Source organism: Galleria mellonella, unplaced genomic scaffold (assembly GCF_026898425.1).
Source record: "Galleria mellonella isolate WM207_F2 unplaced genomic scaffold, CSIRO_AGI_GalMel_v1 utg200, whole genome shotgun sequence".
Lineage (NCBI taxonomy): Eukaryota > Metazoa > Arthropoda > Insecta > Lepidoptera > Pyralidae > Galleria > Galleria mellonella.
Genome location: NW_026442034.1, coordinates 23,271 through 44,499, shown reverse-complemented (window position 1 = coordinate 44,499; position 21,229 = coordinate 23,271). Strand labels below are relative to the sequence as shown.

General features: G+C 40.7%; 1 protein-coding gene across 4 annotated transcripts in view; it reads left to right on the top strand.

Annotated features, from left to right (window-relative positions):
* The window catches only part of LOC113522166 (cell adhesion molecule Dscam2-like), a 66,237-nt gene extending 46,830 nt beyond the window's left edge, over positions 1–19,407 (top strand). Inside the window, exons 19-39 of one of the 4 annotated variants that reach the window (XM_052894251.1) lie at positions 41–189; positions 284–473; positions 546–691; positions 804–874; positions 1,391–1,646; positions 1,939–2,082; positions 2,166–2,333; positions 2,425–2,554; positions 2,640–2,836; positions 2,979–3,146; positions 3,801–3,989; positions 4,078–4,278; positions 4,616–4,785; positions 5,189–5,297; positions 5,754–5,915; positions 6,751–6,891; positions 7,201–7,434; positions 17,457–17,555; positions 17,669–17,742; positions 17,782–17,834; positions 19,247–19,407. In XM_052894251.1, coding sequence (XP_052750211.1) covers positions 41–189; positions 284–473; positions 546–691; positions 804–874; positions 1,391–1,646; positions 1,939–2,082; positions 2,166–2,333; positions 2,425–2,554; positions 2,640–2,836; positions 2,979–3,146; positions 3,801–3,989; positions 4,078–4,278; positions 4,616–4,785; positions 5,189–5,297; positions 5,754–5,915; positions 6,751–6,891; positions 7,201–7,434; positions 17,457–17,555; positions 17,669–17,742; positions 17,782–17,834; positions 19,247–19,292 — 3,097 coding nt within the window. In that variant the 3' untranslated portion in view covers positions 19,293–19,407. Of the gene's footprint in view, positions 1–40; positions 190–283; positions 474–545; positions 692–803; positions 875–1,390; positions 1,647–1,938; positions 2,083–2,165; positions 2,334–2,424; positions 2,555–2,639; positions 2,837–2,978; positions 3,147–3,800; positions 3,990–4,077; positions 4,279–4,615; positions 4,786–5,188; positions 5,298–5,753; positions 5,916–6,747; positions 6,892–7,200; positions 7,435–17,456; positions 17,556–17,668; positions 17,743–17,781; positions 17,835–18,854 lie in introns of those variants that run through there. The other 3 variants (XM_052894250.1, XM_052894252.1, XR_008252761.1) reach the window with 3 other exon arrangements.
* The last annotated feature ends 1,822 nt before the right edge of the window (positions 19,408–21,229 follow it).

Sequence of the window (21,229 nt, the reverse complement as noted above, 5' to 3'; positions counted from 1 at the left end):
ATAATTTAGTAGCCATTATAAAGCCCTATGATATTTTAAGGTGGACAGTCTCTGAAGTTCGTACAGTGGATGGGTTACGTTCAACGCTTCAGCTTCGAGCAGCTGAGCGTATAGACGCTGGCGAGTATCGCTGCCACGCACATAATCAGTACGGCAGGAGTGAGCTCCTCTTGTTTTTAAACGTCGAAGGTGAGATTGTTGCATAATAAATTAGCATATTTTTAATGTACATAAATCACACAAATATACAGTAATTCGTGTTTATTATGTTTACGATGTATAGAACCACCAGAAGCACCACGCTCGGTCCGTCTGGGAGGAGTGGGGTCGCGCTGGGTCCGCATCGCCTGGCGCGCCCCACCAGTACGCGGATTAAGTTACAGTGCTTCCTATACAGCACTGCATGCGCTACCCACACAAGACGCCAAACACGTCACCACCAACTTAACCCTCGAATCCATTGCAGACGAAAGGTATTCCTTCTTTAAGTTTGTGATTGAAAAAAATCGTCACGAAAATGGCTTCAATTTTAATATTTTCCACAGAGCTGATTCTGATGGGAATCATATCCTGAGTGCGCGCTTAGAATCCCTCCATCCAGCCGTCGCCTACTCACTTCGTCTCGCTGCTGCTAATCACATCGGTCAGTCGCCTCAATCTGATCCATTACTCTTCACCACTTTGGAAGAAGGCACGTATTAACAATTGTATTGAAATATCTTGTTAATGACCATAATTTTAATAATGATTGACCATACTTTTAACAGTGAGTAACAGTATAATTTTACATTTGTATCATACAGCACCATCCGCATCACCACAAAACGTGCAAGTGAGATCAGCTGGCGTTGGAGAACTACATGTCTCTTGGTCGGTAAGTAACATTGACTACTATATTATAGTCATACTACTACTATAGTATACTACTACTATAGTATACTACTATAGTATAGTCATTTTATATAATAATAATAATCTTTAATACTACAGTAGCGTGAAAGCTAGATTTTTTATATTATTGTTAGGGAGGTAAACAAGAATACGGTTCACCTTATGAGAAGCGGCTACCGTCGTCCATGAACACTTGCAATATAGAAGTTGCTTGTGCGTTGCCGCTCTTTTAAATGTTTGTAGACACGTTTTTTTAAATGCTCCATATTAACTTCACAAAAGTAAATGTGATATATTTTTTTAATATTATGATCAATTCGCTCATGCGATCTTGTATGCGATGTTACAATGATACGATGTCATTCGGATTGGCGTGAAAGGAGATGAGATAGAGCGTCCAAATACCACATTCTTGCAATTTTTTCTTCTAATTGGCTCACGATAAAGCCTTAGTAGTACAGTAATCATTTTTGCAACAATAAAAAAATATGTTAATTAGGCTCCTCCACAAGATAGCTGGAATGGTGAACTACTAGGCTACGTGGCGTCTTGGCGAGAGTTGACTCGAATAGACGATGAAATTGCTGGTGAAGAAAGGCGCACTGGCAGCACGACTGCGCCGGGCTGGACTAGTTCTGACTTGACCATCAATGGTCTGCGTTCGTTCTCTCGTTACGCGCTAACCTTACGTGCGTATAACCGCGCAGGCGCCGGCCCAGCTACGCCAACTATTTACGCTACCACTGCTGATGGAGGTTTGTACCCTAAATTTTTCTACTCACTACTAACGAATGTGCTTTATTAGTTTTTGCCTTTATCTGTTTCTTTTTAATGTCATTAGATCAAAAATAATTGATATTTAAATAGTCCTAAATATGTATTTAGGTAAGTGTCTTTAGAATTATTCTAGCTATATTGGACTCGTCTATTGATGGAACAGAGCGACGAATTTATAGTCTTCTATTATTGTCAGCAAATTTTTGTTTACTTAGCTCCTAAATTCTGTAAAATATATATTCGTTATAGACTATATAATGTTTTCAACAGTACCTGAAGTCCCGCCAACTGCCATCGTTTGCGAAGGTCTCTCTTCCCGATCGTTGCGAGTTCGCTGGGCTCCACCGCAGGCAATTCACGCTCATGTACTGCGAGGATACGACATACAGTATGCAGCCTTACACTTCTCACCACGTCAGTGTCAATATTTTTTTTATAAATATTGTTATTTTGAACACAAAAAAAAAAACATAATAAACTCATGATATAAATAACAGTGTGGAGCGGCGCTATGGAATCACAAACAACACGCACTGGTGCAAACAACGAGGCTACACTGCAGGGATTGCGCGCAGCCACTAACTACTCCGTGTGGGTTCGTGCACGCACCGATCGAGGGCTTGGTCCACCATCATCGCCCATTTACTGTTCCACTAGGGAAGATGGTACGATTAGTAATATTCACTAATATTTAAATTATTTGACCATATACCGTGGAGGCGGCAAACAAAAATATGATTTGTATATTTTTTGTAGTTCCTGGAGTAGCCGAAGCAGTACGTGCGCTTGCGTCTAGTGCAGACGCAGTTCGCGTGTCGTGGCTCGCTCCCACTCAACGCGCCGGCCGCCTCACACACTACACGCTGTATACTAGAGAACTTGGAAAGTAGGTCTAGGTATATTCATAAAATTTTAATAGTGTTGCAACATAAACCCATGTCACAATATATTAAATTGTTTTTTTTTTGAAGAGTTGGCGGCGAATGGTCACAAAGAGTCGAAGCGAATATGGATTCTAAATCAAACGAGGAAAACGAAGACGAGGAAGTGTGGCGCGAAGTGGTGGGCCTGCGTGAGCGCACCGTGTATGAGTTCTGGGTGCGCGCCGCTACCGCGGCTGGCGCCGGGCCCCCCACGCGCCCTGTCACCGCGGCGCCCGCCCACGCAGGTGATACCATAGTACTAATACCAAGTACTCGATCTTGACTAGTTATAATTTCATTTTGTGCTATTCTCTTTACTCGTTGTAGTCACGAGTAAATTATCTCAAAACGAGTATGCAAGTTACATAAGGTGTGGTGTGGTGGCAGTGGCGGCGCGCATCTCGTCGTTCGGTCGCGCGGTGGCAGCGGTGCGCGGCGCGCGCGTGCGCCTGCGCTGCGCGGCGGTGGGCGCGCCGCCGCTGCGCTGGCGCTGGGCGCCCGCGCCGCTGCCGCACCCGCACACCGTCACCGACACCGGCGATCTCATCATACACAGTATGTTCCCCACTACTTACACACAAGACATTTCTTGTGACCTGTGTCAAAAGGTGAAGTCTTATTTGTTAATTAATTCGTCTATTCATTCGTTCATTTGAAGAATATATAATATACCTGTTAAATATGAATACGGATGATGGTCACAGGATTACGAAAGAACTCTACGACATACAGTGTATGTACTTCTTTTAGGTCTTCACTGAATGTAGATGAATGAAGGTGAAAATTTTTAAATTGTATGGGAAAAAGATGATTTTGCATTGTTGAAGATTAATAACAAGTTTTTTATCATTGCATGAATCCATTTTTTTTGTGAAACTATAGAAACCGACTTCAAAAATAAAGAAGTCCTCAATTCGGTTGTATATTTTGTTTGCTGCCTCATTACTCCAACAATTCTAAACCGATTTGGATTATTTTTATCTGAAAAGATACAGACTAGTCTATTAGAAATTTTATGAATATCGGTTGAGTACTTTAATTTTTACATCAGAACAACTGCTTTTGTCACAAGTGAAGTCTTTTTTTGTTGGCCACAAATGAAATCATAATTATGTTTTCTCTTCTACCTGTAACTTCATAGAACCTTCGGTAGCGAGTCGCGAGCACGCAAACCGAGATCGATATGACAGCGAGTATTGACGTTGACAGAGGTTGACGTGCAAACGGCGGGCAACTACACGTGCTCGGTGCGCAACAGCGGTGGCGCAGACGCAGCGGTGTTCACACTGGCGGTGCGGCGACCGCCAGCCGCGCCCGCGCCGCGTCTCGTACGCGCCGACATGTACGCGCTGCACCTCGCATGGGACCCACCGGCCGACGGCGGCGCAGCCCTCCTCGGTACATTGCACAGTGAACAATGCAGCGTACAAGCCTGTACTAACGTTCGTGACGAGCGGACTACATGTCGTGCTTTGTGTGCGGCCAGGGTACACGGTGCAGTGGGCGCGCGAGGGCGCGGCCGGCGGGGCGGGCGGGGCGGGTGAGGCGCGCGTGGCGGCGGGTGCGCAGGCGCGCGCGCTGGCGGGGCTGGCGTGCGGCGCGCTGTACCGCGTCACGCTGCGCGCGCACAACGCCGTCGGCGCCTCGCCGCACTCGCGTCCGCTGCTTGCGCGCACCAGGGGCGACAGTCAGTGCTCGTAACCAATTTGCAATCCTTTCTAAACGACTTCCTAGCGAAGGCGATTATGCCTCGAATCGGATGACAGCTTAGCGACTATATTACGTCGATTCTGAGCCGATTTTCAATCGCTACATGTATTGTGCAAAAAAGAATATATATACTCGACGTATTAAAATCTGCTCAAAGTGCGCTCACACGAATTAGTGCACTACACTAGTGAATCCGTATACGCAAAGAGCCCGCACTCAGAACCTACACTAGATAAACTATTAACTATGTACTCGTTATAACAACGAGTCCGTGTCGCTTGTAGCCGACCGTAAGAGATTGGTAATGTGCGTAGAGGCGAAGGCGCCGCCCGGAAAGGAGTTCGTGTGGGCCAACAGCACGGCGCTGCGGCTAAACCTGCTGGCGTGGGGCGGCCGCTGCCCCGTGGCCGCCTGGACGCTGGCGCTGCGTCGCGCTGCCGGAGGCGCCTGGACCACACTCCATACCGATGGCGAAACCGCTGAGGTACCCAATACTAGTATATCAAACATTTTTAAGTGCACCAACATTACATGTTTTCTTTGCAACTAACTTCAAAAGTTATTTCAAAACATACAATAACTTCACAATGTTTTAAATATTTAAATTTTTTAATAAAATGACATTATAGCAGGAGGAATTATATGTATAAACGCACTTACATGAAATTGCTAAATAGGCCGTTCATTTTAAAATCTTAGTGAATATTATTGCAGTACTTTTACACACACCGAAATACTAACCATACTAAAATATGTTTAACAGATTAAAAATTACATAAACAAATATTGCCCCCGTGCGAAGCTGGGACGAATCGCTAGTTATATATAATATATTTATTTCTTTGTGCTTACTTACTGAAAATAGATATCATTATGATTGTTATCAGAGCGGTAACCTGCAATCTGGTACGTGGTATGAGATACGCGTGGTGGCACACTCGCCTGCCGGCGACACGTATGCCTTGTACAAAGCTGCTACACATACACAAAATGGAGGTCAGTTACATGCAATACTGTATCATGTTACAACAATATCTCTTGTATACCTGTAAACAATTTCTATCATATCTCTTGAATTCGCTGTTGATAAAATATATCAGTGTGCATGTAATATATGGATATTTATTTACTTGTATATTGATCGTTTAAATCATCCTATCCATGTATTATATTATACGGTACGTAACCGTACTTTATTGTCCGGTCCTCTGGTTGTATGCCCGTAGTATATGCCCCATATATGATCCTTCGAGCCGGATGTTCTCCAAAAGACATACATCTGTCCTTCGTATTGTTTTACTAATTTTTATAATTGTTTCTTTACCTTAAAAACGCCAAATTCTTATATTCTATGTCATCTAGCGAAATACAATCGAATTAATCCTGATAATAATGGATTGTACTAGCCGTCACATCGTAATATATGTTATGGTATTTGGCAATGTTACTTAGAACGTATCGGAGAGCCAATTGAGCTGCCGATAGAGGCTCGCAGCCAGCTGGCGGAGGGCGGCGGCGGCGGCGCGGCCGGCGCAGAGGCGGCGGCGTGGCGCGCGCCGCTCGCGCCGCTGCTGCTGGCCGCCGGGCTCGCCGCCGCGCTCACTGCGCTCGCAGGTGCCACGCCATTTATTACAACTCCTACATTAATTATGGACTTACAGCACAATGAACGCTACGTAACTGTACCAATTACAGCTTTACGTTGATTAATATTTTTATACCAACAACGTGACAGACAAACGTACTGTCCGCCTATCTGATAAGAGATTACCAGAGTATATGAAAGCGTATGATACCAATTCGTACTGAAATTCTTTCCAGGCAATATAACTCACACCATATTCACATTTTCATTTTCTTAAATATTCGCATAAAACTTACATAAAATTTATTGACAATTGAGTGAATTACAAGTAAAAATTGTTATAAGTTCGAACTATATCAGGAGAGACTATTTTAGACTTACTGTTTTATAACAATAACACAACAATATACATCTTAAATATATACTAAAAACGAGCAATGTCAATATGGAGTCATGTCTATGTTAGTGCGTGCAGTGAAGTAAGAAAATTGTTTATTAAGAGGTTTATTAATGATCAATTTAGTACGGCACGCACTAGGTTAATGTGTGGCCCCATCTATTCTTATATATGTTCTTTGTTTGTTGTTTAGTATATAAGTTCATATTTATCTCATATTAATTGTCAATTGTATATTAATGATCAATCAATTGAAATGTACAATACGTCATTACTAACCTCGTCGTATCAATACTGCCAACAAGACTCAACTCAAAGTTGCTCTCCATTAGATGAATTAGAGAAATTATACTCGTATTTTGAATTGCCAACATAAATTTGGCACGTGAACCAGGAGATAACACATAACTTTACAATAAAACTACGTTATAACACTGTATTGTTTTAATGTGGTACTGGATCAGTAGGTGTAGTGATGGTGCGGCGGCAGCGCGCGCCGTCGTGCCTGCGGCGCGAGTGTTCGCTGCATCAGATGTGCCAGCCGCACCCTCAGCTCTACACCACCGAGCCCGGCAAGAGGAACGGCAAGGCGCTCACGCCGCCGGACGGTATGCACCGCCTCACGCCTGCGTAGCATGTGGTCTTTTTCATTTTAGTGCAGGCCCTGAGTGACGGCGCATCGCGCACACCGAATCTGCCGTGCACGAAACAAAGACTCGACATGTTCAAATATGTTCGGAGTACAAGTCGGCGCATACGCAGCGAGCTGTCACTCAGAGCCTACACTTGGTATATGCATTTTGTTTAAAATAAAATTATTGAATTGTGTATAAATGATAAGTTATGTTCCGGTGTGAAGTACATGTATTTACTATTAATATAATGAAACAGGCATTGACGAATGTGCTCGGTAGCAGGCGACTTGCACGAGATCAGTCCGTACGCGACGTTCAGCATGTCCGGCGGCGCGGCGGGCGCCGGTGCCGGCGGCGGTGGCGGCGGTGGCGGCGGTGGCGGCGGTGCGGCGGGCGCGGAGGAGGCGCGCAGCGCGGGCGGCGGCTGCGCGCTGCACCTGCGCACGTTCGGGCGCGCCGAGCCGCTCGACCTGGCCGCGCCGCCGCCGCGCCCCAACCTGCTCACGCACTCGCAAGGTCAGCACGAATTTTACTCTTTATTTCTCTTTTTTCATTTAAGAGTTTCCTCTTATCGGTGCAACTAATTCATGCATCTTCTTCCAGCTAGTTCTATCCCAGGCCATATCCTTGACCTCCCTATACGACATGACACCTAATGTTTATTTTATCTGTCCCATTCAGTTATTCCTTGGTCTGCCCCTTCTTGCTTTGCCTTCTATTTTTCCTTCTACTGTGCTCTTAAAAAAATCGTCATGTCTTATAAGGTGTCTCAGCATTTTGCCTCTTCTATTCTCTATTAATGTTCGTTTCTCGTTCACTCTTTTCAGGACTTCCACATTCGTATTTTTCTGTCCAGTTTATCCTTTCCATTCTCCTCCATGTCCACATTTCGAATGCCTCAAGCATCTTTTTTTTCCTTTTGCGTCATTGTCCTTTTTATTTAACGAATGAAAATGGGACGGTGCACTCGCCTCTGCTAACGGTATAAAATGACTGTGCGGGTAAAAAACGGGTGAAAGATGAAGCGATGAAGATGAGGTCAAGTTAGTAGACTCATCGTGGCAAATTCACTTGAATTAACTGCAATAGTTTCCAAAAAGGCCACGTGCAGGTCAATCTCACAGGGTATACTGCTGGCAATGGGCACTGATCTCCTTATTTTACATCCGCGAGTGGCGGCAGTCTCCGGGACTTGAAGTCAAGCCCGACGCTAACTGAACACCACCAGCACCCTCACTCAACACACGCGCCACATACTCTTGATGGTATGCGGGACGGAAAGCGAAACGTACTTACATATATATAACTAAAAACTGTTACAATTGTCTTTTTCGAAGAGAACCCAAAGAATCTTAAAACAATAATTCAAATGCTGACATAAGAAAATCGAATAGCAGAACCGTCTTAGAATGCAAAGAAAAAGAAAGATTCTTACTAATTCAAATGCTATAAGTGTATATGTGGATGACGGCAGCTTAGAGTATGTAATTGAGGACGTCTACTTAGGACGAATAATTTCTTTTAAGGATCAGTCAGACAAAAAGTTTAATAAACGTATTGTCAACGGCTGGGCAAGATATTGATCCATAAAGAACATTATGAAGAACAGAAAACTTAACTAATTTATGTCTGCACTCAAAATTTGAGGTAACATATCGAATGAAGAAACTTCTTAAGATAAAGATAAAAATAAATTGATTTGCATAAACATGTATGGTATGCAGTAGATACGTACTGGGTATTTTAATTATATTATAGTTCTAACATGTTTTGCCAACATTAGCATGCAATTTTTTTTATTTAACGGACCGTAGCAAAAATAATTACAAAAAGAAATATTGCAAACTATATAATGTCAGTAATAGTATAATAATAACAAATAATAATAATCAGAAATAATTGTCAAAAGTTTAAATAATAGTTGAAAATGTTAATAGCGGAAAAAATGACAATTTAAATAATATTTAAACAGAGAGTGATGTGTGTATGAAGTGATACTTTTCTGCAGCCATGTTGTTTTGGCTGGATGTGTACAGCGATTCTTATTTCGTCTATTTCTAATAGTCGTGTCAGATAATCGAAAAAAATAAATGTGGGTTGACTCTTACAAATATGTTTATTTGCAATATATATAGAGACGGAAGTGTTAGAATATTTTGCTTGATAAATAGTAACTTACAGCTATAAGAAACGAAACGGCTCATTGTAAACATTATTTAAGATCTCGGTATAGAATACGTAATAATACAAATGGTCTCCAGCCCCAAACAAATGTCATTAGGTTCCCCTTACAATTTACAATCGATTCTACGCTGGACAAGTCGCCACAGCGAGCAGGTCGCATGCAGCGTGGAGGTCACACTTGAATGAAAGTAATGACTGATTGAACTATTGCAAGCCACAGTCTAATCCCTGAATCTACAAAACTAAATAGGTTTGTGATGTTCACTTTATACTTTCATTAAATACAAGGATTTTCTAAAAAAAACTCCTTGGAACGCGATAAACAAAAGCGTGGAAAAATCCACGAGTACTTTCTGTAAATTCTTATAAGGGAGACTATAATAATACTTTACCTTAGCTGGACATAAAATATTTTTGTAATAACGGTAAAATAGGGACATTATTAATCTTATCTGTCTGCTACTCGTAGTAACTTCTGGAAATTACTCGATGGAATAATGAAAACAGGTAACATTCATTATACAACGCCAACGTAAAGTATCACCGAAATCATTTTAATTTTAAGAAATAATTCATTTTACTTTTTAATAAATTCACTTGTTCATGTGATTATCGATAAACACTATTTGACAAAGATTATTATGTTTTGTTAGATTATAAAATTATTACAACGGAAATAGGAAAGTTCGCCATATATTTTGAGGCTATTGTTCGAAGAAGAATAGGGCTTTTTATAAGTCAAGGCACCGAGACGGGCAACAAACAAAATAAACTCATCTCCATTTTCAAGAACGTTGTAAAAATGTATCCGTTACTTCCAGTAACCACCGCCTACTGTGGGCTACGCGAGCGAGCGAGATAAACAACTGTTAAATATGTCATTATTTAAACAGTAACATTTTAAAACATGTTAACGTCTTTATGAAATCTCCTCACAATTTATAGGAAAATATAAAGGGGTAATTTGAAGGGTTATCTTTTTATGTGCCGCATTCTTTTTTTATTGATCCAAATCAGAAATTAATTAGATGTCGCTAAATAAATCTTGCATCCAATCGTAAATCTTCTTATACCTAAAAAGGAAAAACGTAACCCTCATCGCATTGTTGTATGTTTATCTGATAATCTGCCAAGACTCATGTGTCCAGGAACGCGTAAAGGTATTAAACTGAAACTAATAACAAGAACTCAAACTGGACTCCCTTGTAGCTGAGAATAAATTAATTTTCTAAATCAATGCAATCAGGAGATACGCCCATTTATAGCCTGTACCATATTCTGACATTTGCATGGCAATCAAAACCTATAGGGTATTTCCCGTTGACCTTGATGTTTGGCAAGAAGCCTGAGAGAGAAGAATGTCGTATAGGCCAGGAAAAGCAAAAATCCGAAACTGTAAATTTGTAGTTACATCATAAAAAAACTTTCAATTGTAATACTTGTACGGAACCGTCGGTGCGTCGGTGCGGCGTGCGTAACTCCCGTGAGGTGGCCGCGTGTTATTGTTTCAATATTTCAGTAATGTACCTCGCTGCGGTCGGTTCGCCGCAGACGAGCCGCCCGGACGCCGGACGCCGGACGCCGGACGCAGGGACGCCCGCTCGCTGCTATAACTCTGAAGAGGCCGCGTACCCGTCACACCCGTACACTCATCACACATTACCCTCTAGAGACGTGACTATTGTCTACGAACATTTTAAACGTAATAGAATGCATTATTAAGTGACTTTTCAATTCGTCGTGCTTTACTTACTAACCATAACCATCGTATTAAACTACTAAAGCACAACTCTAACTATGATGTACAGGTAAAATTATGGGGATAATAACATACTTGTTTCATTTGTTGCGGAATTTAAAAAATATAACAGAAAAGAAAAAGAAAATATTTGGGTATTTATGTACTTATTGTATATAAATACACAAATATTTTCTTTTTCTTTTCTGTTACAAGTACAATTACTCAAATGCCGCCTTTCAGAAGCAATAACATGTCAGGATTCCATCGGTGGATTGGAAGTAGCTATAAATAGGTAGGTACTTACAATTTAATATCGTGCGTCTGAACACAATTGTTACATCCGATCGAATTTATTTTACAAATTCAAATTCATCACTTCTCGGTATTCCGCCACGATCTCGGTACTCGCAAACAGTACGGAATGAAGCTCGTGGAGTCAATCTCCAGGAATAGATGTTAAGGGGCCTTTTGAGAAAAAATGTTTTAATTGGCACATTGAAAAAAGTTTGTAGGAAAAAAAAAAAGATAATTATTACAAAAGAATAGGGTTCATATTACTGTACGCCTTATCATATAGGAATGGAGCAGAGAAACAGCCGGCATGTGTGACGTGTGGAGCCGTACATCACGGTAAACGCGCAGCCAGTGGGAATACATTCACTACGCTGTTCACTACACACAGTGATTATCACAACAAAGTTATTTATGTTTCCGAGATATACAAGCTAATACCGATATCGTTGACTATACGACAATCTAATACTCTGCTCATGCTATTATGAAAAATTAAAAAACGGCAACAAATGTTGAACCGCTCATACTAACTTAACAAATGAACGTCATGTTAATATGTTTTTTTTAATGGGCGATGATGGAATGGTAACCCCACCTGCGCTATCAGTATACACTGGCGGGGCACCAGTGTGGGTTGATAGGTGAGGAGGAAGAGACAGGTCAGTTAACTCATCATGATGAATATACTTGGAATTCAGCACGATAGTTTCCAGGGGGGACCACGTGGAGGTCGACTTGGTTGGGTATATTGCAAGCAATAAAGCCATTAATCTCTATTACTAACAATCCCTCCCCTCCACTTGTTAATATGTTAGGAATGCTCATTTTTTTACCATTTATCGACGCGTGTTCATTTGGCAAAAATATTCAGTTTTTCTGGTAAAACACTATCTTCAAAGAATGTCCATGACTTCTATTTAAAGAAAATTCTGTAAAATTAACAAAGCACTTAGCAGAAAATGTGGCCAATAAACGTTTTCCTTTCAATACCAAGTGCACTGTGTGTGTAGTGCGGGTGGGCTGTACTGGCTGCACGGGGCACGGGGCACGGGGCACGGGGCACGGGGCACGCTCTATTTCACGGCGCGTGAGTACAACGCGCACTCAGTCACACAAACACTCATCACGATTTCATCGCTCGCTGAGATTGCAATTTCCGCCGGAGCCTTGAATTTATAATAGCGAGTTCAATTCAACGCGAGCGGAGCGGGCCCCGAGACGAGCGGGCGACCTAGCGGCCGGGCGGCCGGGCGGCCGGGCGGACATCGCACCACGCTGACTTATATTCAATTTCCGACCTAATCCTCTATTACTTCTCTGATTTTAATGCGTATTTAATGTCGATATTAATTGGTTTGTAGTTCTTAGAGATCACATACAATATTTACACAATAACTATTTACGCCAGTTCATTCTCATGCCTCACGAGGCGGAGACGGTGATATTAGAAATTGTTAGGATTGATTAGTCTTTAATCTTTACAGGCAGACAATTTAAAAACCAGTCACGTTAAAAATCAGTTATGCCTAATAAGATTTAGCTATTCATTTAACGATTAGGTAATTTGACAGAGACCAAAAGATCCCCAGTTGATATTAAGAATATTAATAATTTTTACTAAAATAAAAAATGACTATTCAAAAATTATTATAATTAAGTGTAAACATTTAGTCATTTTGCCTCTACCGGAATTATATGTAATTTTTATTATTCTAAATGCAATTTCAGCTAAAAAGAACGGATAAGAAACTTTACTGTCGTTTTTTTAAAAACAAATTAATTTTTCAATTATAAATTTATGTTAATTTATTTGTACCTGACTTTATGAGTTTTTATAATAATTCCTCTTATCTCGCTTTTTATGTATATCTGTATCTGTTATAATTTATGTGCTGTAAGTAATGCAAATAAATTATCTATCTATTTTAATATAGATTACCAAACAATATAAGCACAAGAGTTATTTAGATTTGTAATTAAATCAAATCTATTATATCAATTTGAAATTCAACATGGAAACAAATGAAAATACGCGATGTGATAAAAGAAAGAAAAAAGATTAATTCATCATAATTTTACTTCCATAAACAAAAACATTAATTAACTTTGCAATGAATTGGTAATACTTATAGAAGAAAATAAAAAGTCCCGCAATGGAACGCAGCAAACGAGCGAATTCGTTGCACGTAGACTCGTGCCGCTCGTTTCCTGGCCCGAATGGTAATATGGGTCGAGTTTACACAAATCCGCTTGGAAATTGCGAACTTGCCAATGAAGGCTGAGTAACAATAGAACGGATTGTCTATTGTTATATTCATAGTCGCTTGACAATATCATGTTCGAGGATATTAATCGATTTTATAGGAGACAGGGCGTACACTGGATTCATGAAACTTAACCTGCCCACTGAAATACACACAAAAGCTGTCAAACATTTTCCAATAAACATAAATACTTTGAGGTTTAATAAAATTTCAATTGTCTATAATAGACCGATGATTTACCTGAGTGAGGTTTATAAGCAGCCAATATGAGATTCAATGAAATACTGCAGTGAAATTAGTGAGTATTAGCATATGAAATGTAGCACTTGTCGCAAATGCTTGCTCGTCTGTAACACGCGACCACGTAATCCCTAATATTGTAAATAAAATCGTACATTTATTAATACTTATTTGTGCTAATATTGCTTCCGTATATAAGTTGTGACGGTCCGGTGAATTCATTTTATAGCTACTTTCGAAAAAATTTTCTCTCACTTTTTAGTACATTTTCATTTTTTTTTTCTTTTGTTATTGTTATGGTTTATTTCCGTGTTCATCATCATCATGATATCAGCGGTTAACTGTCCACTGTTAAACATAGGCCTCCATCATACGAGAAGGTTTGCCAGTAGTTGCCACGTTTGGCAAGCGAGTTGGCAAACGCAGTTAAGCTTTGATAATGTTTTAAGAGGGATGCTGCTGCCCATTCTTCGACCACTGCGTTTCCTTAGTCGCCTTTTAATATTGTAATGACAGAAGCTACTGTTTTTTTGTATATCACATTACTACTTATTACGAAATATAATTTACTTGTACGAAATAATAAAATACGAAATATAATACAATTCCACATTCAAATATTGACAATGTGACGCACCGCGTCGTTCATCGTTGTGGACGTGAGTGAAAAGAATAAGATCGAGTTTTGTTCAAATAAACTTTTGATCCTTCTTTAACCGCTATAAAACTTCGTTAAAAAAATGCCGCGTGACGTCTTTTCATTTTTATTCTTTGCGAATCTCCAACTGTATTGACGAACAAACAAACAAAGCCTTCAAACTTATTATGACGCGCCGCGCTTTATCGTCGTGTAAGAACGACTTTTATAAACATCAAAGGCGACCTCATTAACGTCGCGCAGATAATGAAATAAGATTTTATTATAGCGATTCATTGTAGCGAGGCGCGAGCGGGATATTAAAAATGCCATTATGATAATAATAGTTCATTCAAGGTTTTATCTCCGGTTTCATGGAGCAATCCGGTTTGCAATTTCCGCCGCTTTGCTGCGGCCGCGATGAATTGAGCACTGCGTCCACGCCGCCGCCGCCGCCGCCGCCGCCGCCGCCGCCGCCGCCGCCTCCTGCTCCGCTCGTAGCTCCTACGCTGCCACGCACCACGCGCCAACATTTCGAAACACCTGTGGCATAAAATATTTTATACCCATCCACAGCTTCTACAAAAGATAGCTATAGAGACGATAACTTCACAAGAAACAAATTTCAGTATTGACATTTTTTTAATGGAGTGGGCCCTACATGTAAAGAATTAGTTCAAAATTTGAATAGATGTAGCAAAAGATATCGCACAGACTGTGCTGTGATGTCGAGGGTTGGTTACCATTTTTCATTAGATGAGTCGCACTTTATTTGCCACTCCACGTTCTATAAAAAAAGATAATGACTTTGAAGGAGAACATCCTGAGCTATGTTATCAATTCGCAACATTTTGCCGCTTTTAAGTACAATTTATCTGTTCGTGATGCTGAGTTGCACCTACCGAATTACTCATATTTAAAGGCTAAAGAATCGTTTTTAGCTTAGCTAACTAGCTTTTAAACAAATAACCGTATACTTAAATATTATATTATTTTCCTTGAAGGCGAGCAATACAATTACGTTTATGTATATCTTAGAGAGCGTTTACTGCTCCGCTTGCACGGATAAGATAGCTTATTTTGAGAAGATACCTACCTCGTCGCAGGGTTCCCAATAGTAAATGTTGGCACTCTTGTTTATGCAAACTCCAGTAACTTTGCATCAAGTCTAATAAAATTGTACCTATTGCTTATAAAACTTTAAACTTTTGAGGTCGTCACTCCATCTAGTGGGAGGTCGTACTACACTGCATTTGCCTGTACGGAGTCGTCACTCAAGAACCAAAAGAAGAGAAGGACTTTTTTAGTTTGCATGAAATTCTCACGTGTCGTTTATATATAAAAAGCAATCATCATTGCATACATATATTAGGTATTCGAAACTAGCAGCAGCTACGTTAAAACATGCAGAAAACATAATATTTATTAGAGGAAATACTTTGTTGTTGAATCTTACTTGTTAGGATCACCTTGATCCTACACTCATAATGTGAGGTTGTAGCCCCGGTATTTACCATCGTTAACTCGCTGATACCAACTGTCTATATGCACGTCTATTTTACATTACAGTTAGCTAATCGATGATGTTTTTCCATCAGTTCAATCTATTTTGAATAGAAAATAATTAAGCATGGTATTTCTTATTGTACAGAATGCCATCAAAAAACAAAATGTTTTAATATAATATAGACTTTATGAGAGCCACGGTCAGAATATTCAAATAGTAGTTTCTAGTTTTGTTCGTAATTATAAATAAAATTATCTACACGTAGTATTATGTTACTTTATATTCGAATTAAATGTCAGATGCGAGCAGCCGGCGGGCTGTGTGTGGGCGTCGGCCGCACACAGCCGCCGCGCCACGCCACGCCAGTTATTGTCGTGTATTTGCGCTAAGCTCTCCCGAAGGCATATTCACGGCGCTGCTGTTTACTGGCTGACGGCACATTTCTATGATAGAGGGGCCTTGTTTAATGTGCTTTTCAGTTTATAGCCGCCTGCGTTAATTGTATCTTGTGGCTGGAATGAGACACGGCGGGAGATAAAGCCTTCTCGAACTTCTCAAAATAACGAGCTGTACCCAGCGTACTCTGTTTACCAACTTGTTCCAGACGTGTTTATTTATTTACTATTTTTATTTATTTGCATTTACAGTTTCATTGTTTTACTAAAGGACGCAATCTTAACTCATTTAATGTCTTACTATATAATCGATTAGCTGTGAATACAAAATTTGTCGGGGCCCAAATACTTGTATTTGATCTTCATATAGCCTCACAGGGGCATTTATAATATTCGCACCCGACACCTTTTGGCTGGTTGTTTTTAATATTATCAATGCCAAGTAATTTGTTTCCACACATTTGTATTGCCAGTTTCAAAGACAAGAACCGTATTAGGTTTTATTACGGTCGTAAACTTGACATCTAATCATATTGATTTATCTCTAGAGGCTGTTATTGCTAGGGTAACGACAACGACTCCCAAGACACATGTGTATCATTACAGTGTTGATTGATATCACCACATGGTGAGGATTAATCAGATAAGTGCATGTATGTTTTCGAAAATATATTATTATCTTACCAATTGATGGGATGGATGAAATGGGATGAATGTGGGAGATGGTAGTGAAATTACTGAGTGCGGAGGCATAACATCTTAGTTCTCAGGAATGGCATCGCGTACCCATGGTGCTCGTGAGCAATGCAACGTATTTTGCGATGGCCGTGGTGCTGTCAAGTCTGTATGCGACGATTGTCAGATTCCATCACGTGGGCAGTCAGCTTGTTCAACATTCTGAGTTGCTAATTCTATTGTGTTTAATGTTATAAATGTAAATTATTATATAAGATGTCTCTGTATATTTATTGCTCGACCACACTTAAACTTTTTTAATAGATAGTACGATAGAATATTTTATTAAAAAATATAATTGAATGAATTGTGAGTAAGGATACCTACCGCTGGACCGATTTATATTATCAAGTTAGTTATACAACAAAAGTCTATTTGGTTGACAATGTTTACATAAAACTCAAAGATGCTATTAGTGATATTATCATATTAAGTATATAAAAAATAAATTAATTTTGATTATCACTGTTTGCTAGCAATATGTGTATGTAAATGATAATATGTGTATGTATGTGTGTGTGTGTGTGCATGTGGTGTGCAGAGTACGGACGGTGTCGGGACAGCGACTCGGAGTCGAGCGGCTCGCCGTGCGCCGCGTGCGCAGCCGAGCTGTACCGGCTGCCCGCCGCGCACCTCTCCGGTGAGTTGCACGTGCACAATCAACATTTAAAATGAGAAGAAAAGGTAGCGGCCGTGTATAGGAGAACACAATGAACGACGATCGCGTTCTCTGATATGTTGATTGCCTGTCAGACACACTGCCCGCGGTGGAGTCGAGCGCGGACGACACGTCGTACAGCGCCGGCAGCCGCGCCCGCTCGCAGGCGCCGCGCGCCGAGCGGCCGGAGCGCGGCGCGCGGCACGCGGCGCGCGGCCGCCGCCGCAGGGACCACACCCGCCACTCCGCACCCACTGTCAGGTACCACCACTACTGCCGCCACTCACTCGCCACCACTCGTCCACCACTGCAGCAGCGACATTACTGGGTACTGTCCTTATGTAACTAAAGTCGGCAACGCAGACCAGAGGGAGGCTTTGTACAAAAGTCGTTTGCTTGGACACCTCTGTTCTATTCGCGTTTATACCGTGAACCAGTTATGTTTGCATGGCTGTGTTTCGGTTTGAATGGTGGGATATGGCAGTTAACTTACAAGGTACAGAGGAATAATATCTGAGTCCTCAGGAACGGCAACGCATGGGGTTATTATGGGCGAAACAATTTACTCTGTTATGTCCATGCTGCTTCCGCTCATGTCTATAGGCGACGGTTACCATTTTCCATCAAGTGGGCCATCAGTTGTTTGCCATTCTAAGTTGCATAAAAAAAATGCGCGGGCAACACCTCCGTACAGCAGTAGCCGCTTACCATCAAGCAAATCGAATGCTTCATTATTTACGACACAAATATAATTGATGACATCTACAGCCGAATCAATGTAAGTATTTATTTAAAAAAAAAATGTACAAATAAAATAGCATTTATTTATTGGACGGCCAGTGATCGTTCGCGCCAGTGGCACATACTTACACAGAACATCGAAGTGTTCATCGATAATATTAGCTACAGTATTCGCAAGCCCTCGGTGAAGGTTTAATTTGGAGCCAATACAAACACAGGCCTCGGAGCTAGACCCTTGTCGTCCGAACTTCTCAGTACTTAAGGGCCGCTTGATTGGGTACGTACGTGACCAGCAACTGAACTGAACACTACTCACCGAAAGTTCTCCGCCGCCGCGCTTACCTCAGATTGTTGTATCATATTTACTGGACAAGGACAAATTGAAACCGTCTGCCCATTAAATCCATGTACTATACCGATTATATTGTACTTGGTAAATAGAAACTGTCAAAAAGAGAAACAGACCTGTCGATTTACAATCACATTCACGTGATTATGGATTACATTTATATAACCAGTTGTTTTTTTCTTTTGATAAAGCCACCGTTTCTAAGAGGACGATGTAGTAGCCAGGAGCGCTCTTCTCGGTAATATATTAGTGAGGCCCAGAAATAGAGTCCCATACTACCATACTCCAAGCATGGCTTCAGCGCTTCTAATTGCAGCCTCGATGCACGAGGAAAGACCGGGTGCGCCCAGTAGTGGCCGGTGCACCAGTGCATGGACATCTAGTGTGCATGCCAATGAGAGCGGCGTATTACTCATATAAACTGCGACAATTTAATTGTTAATTTTTCTGTAAGCCTTGTCAACTGAGAAGGTATGCTATGTCCCGCTCCGCATGCTCGCTGACGTGGATGGCAGTAAGTAGGTCTGCGTAGTGTGTCCGAGGACGAGGTTGCACTCGACTGACGGATGTGTTCGCATTGCAGGTACTACCCGCCGGCGGCGCTGCACGCTCGCCACGAGCCGCTGTGAGCTCTCCGTCTAGCCTAATGAATAAAAATCATGTGTACATAATATGTTGGAACTTTGTAAGCAATCCCATGTTGCTCCCATGTGACTGAACTAATCTTATATATTAAATAATTGAGTTTTCATCCGTTGTTTTATTCAGTGCGAACAGCCGCGCTGAAGGGTATACGCAACCGTCGTAAAATCTGAGGCCCAGTGCGGTTCACGATTCTCGTCGTTAAATCGCATAATAAACTCATTTTTCATAAATAAATCACCCTCAGGATTCGGGAAAACATGCGAAATGAAGAATAGGTTTCTTTCATTTAAATTTAATATTCCAGTATTTTGTTGTTTCAAATATCTGGATATTACTTCAAAATAAGATGAAGCAACTCATATACTTTACACTGGCACTGGTTGTTATGGCGTGTAATGTGCATGAAGTAGGCTGGACAGCATCCGCCCTGCAGCGTGTTGCACCTACACCATTATTGCGCATTGCACTCCAGATCAGTGGAACGTCCCTAATTAGGTCATTGTGATACCATTCCAATAATTCTATCGATTCCATGAGCATACAGTCCAGTGATTTCCTTAATTGGATTACATTGTTTCATTATCCACATTGTACGTAGAATCGTCGATGGACGTTATTCAAATTATTAATTAAATAATTCCTTCGCTAATGTCCACTAATAAGCTTTAATTTTGGGAATAACTGAGCGTTAATAAAACCACATGTATACATTATATGGCTAAGATATACCTTGTTATTTCAGTGGACGAATTTAATGATATTGTATTCTAGTTATGATTCCAATAACACAAACAATTTATTTCATTTCTCTCGTCTTCTCGTCTGTATCCTCTCGATATTATTAGTAGGTTATGACCTATGCCCTAAACCTAATAAATATTACGTAAGCAAGCGCTGTATAATAGTTTAACATTATTGTGAGTGATTATTGCATTTCTGTATAGTGAAGAAGTACAAACATACTCTTAGACCTCTCCACTTTACTCGTTCTTAGTTTAGAACACCAGTGATTGTTATGTTTTTTTTCTATAGATGAAAATGGAATAGTACCTCCACCTGCACTAGTAGATTACGCCGGCTTGGTACCGACGAGGGATGGTCAATGAAGAAGAGGTTGAGCCTGTTGCCCATTCGCAACGAATTAATAATATGGCTGCTAATCTCCGTTACTAACAATTCCTTACCTCCCTGTACATTATATCCTTACTTAATATTACAAATGTAACATGGAATTTTTTTTATCTGTCACCTTATAGCGCCTTAACGACCAATCATTATGAAATTTGGTACAAACTTAGTATATAGGGGTTGGACAAGAATATGAGCTCTTTTTATGTAGACGAAGACACGTTAAAAGCTATTTAGACGATCAGTATAGACTGATAATGGTTTATTTTATAAATCGGCGTATATTTCATGCCCACCTCAGAATTGTCTGGTGCCCACCCCAAGATGTTAACAGAACTTTTGACTATGCGTACTGCTCATGTTTATAGGCGACGGTTACCATTTTCCATCAGGTGGGCCGTAAGCTTGTTTGCCATTATAAGTTGTATAAAAAAAATGTGTAAAGGCATATCTGAGAGTACATATTATGCTTATTTAAAGAGACACTCTCTCCTCCTTCCCCAGCCTCGACGTAAAACTTTTTTTTTTATTTTCTTTTTTTTTTTAAATACACAAAGATTTCATATCAACTCTAACTATATATATCAATCGATTCATAGGCAATTTTTTTAATACTAATTAATTTATTACTGCATTAGATTAAGCACAAAAGACTATCGTTCATTATATTTCTATACCACACCAGCATAATAAATAAGAATTGATTTATCATAACCAGAGTTGGTCAGCAAATGAAACTTACACTGACCGTTCACAGGCGGCGGCGGTGGTGACGGCGGCGAGGGGTGCGCGG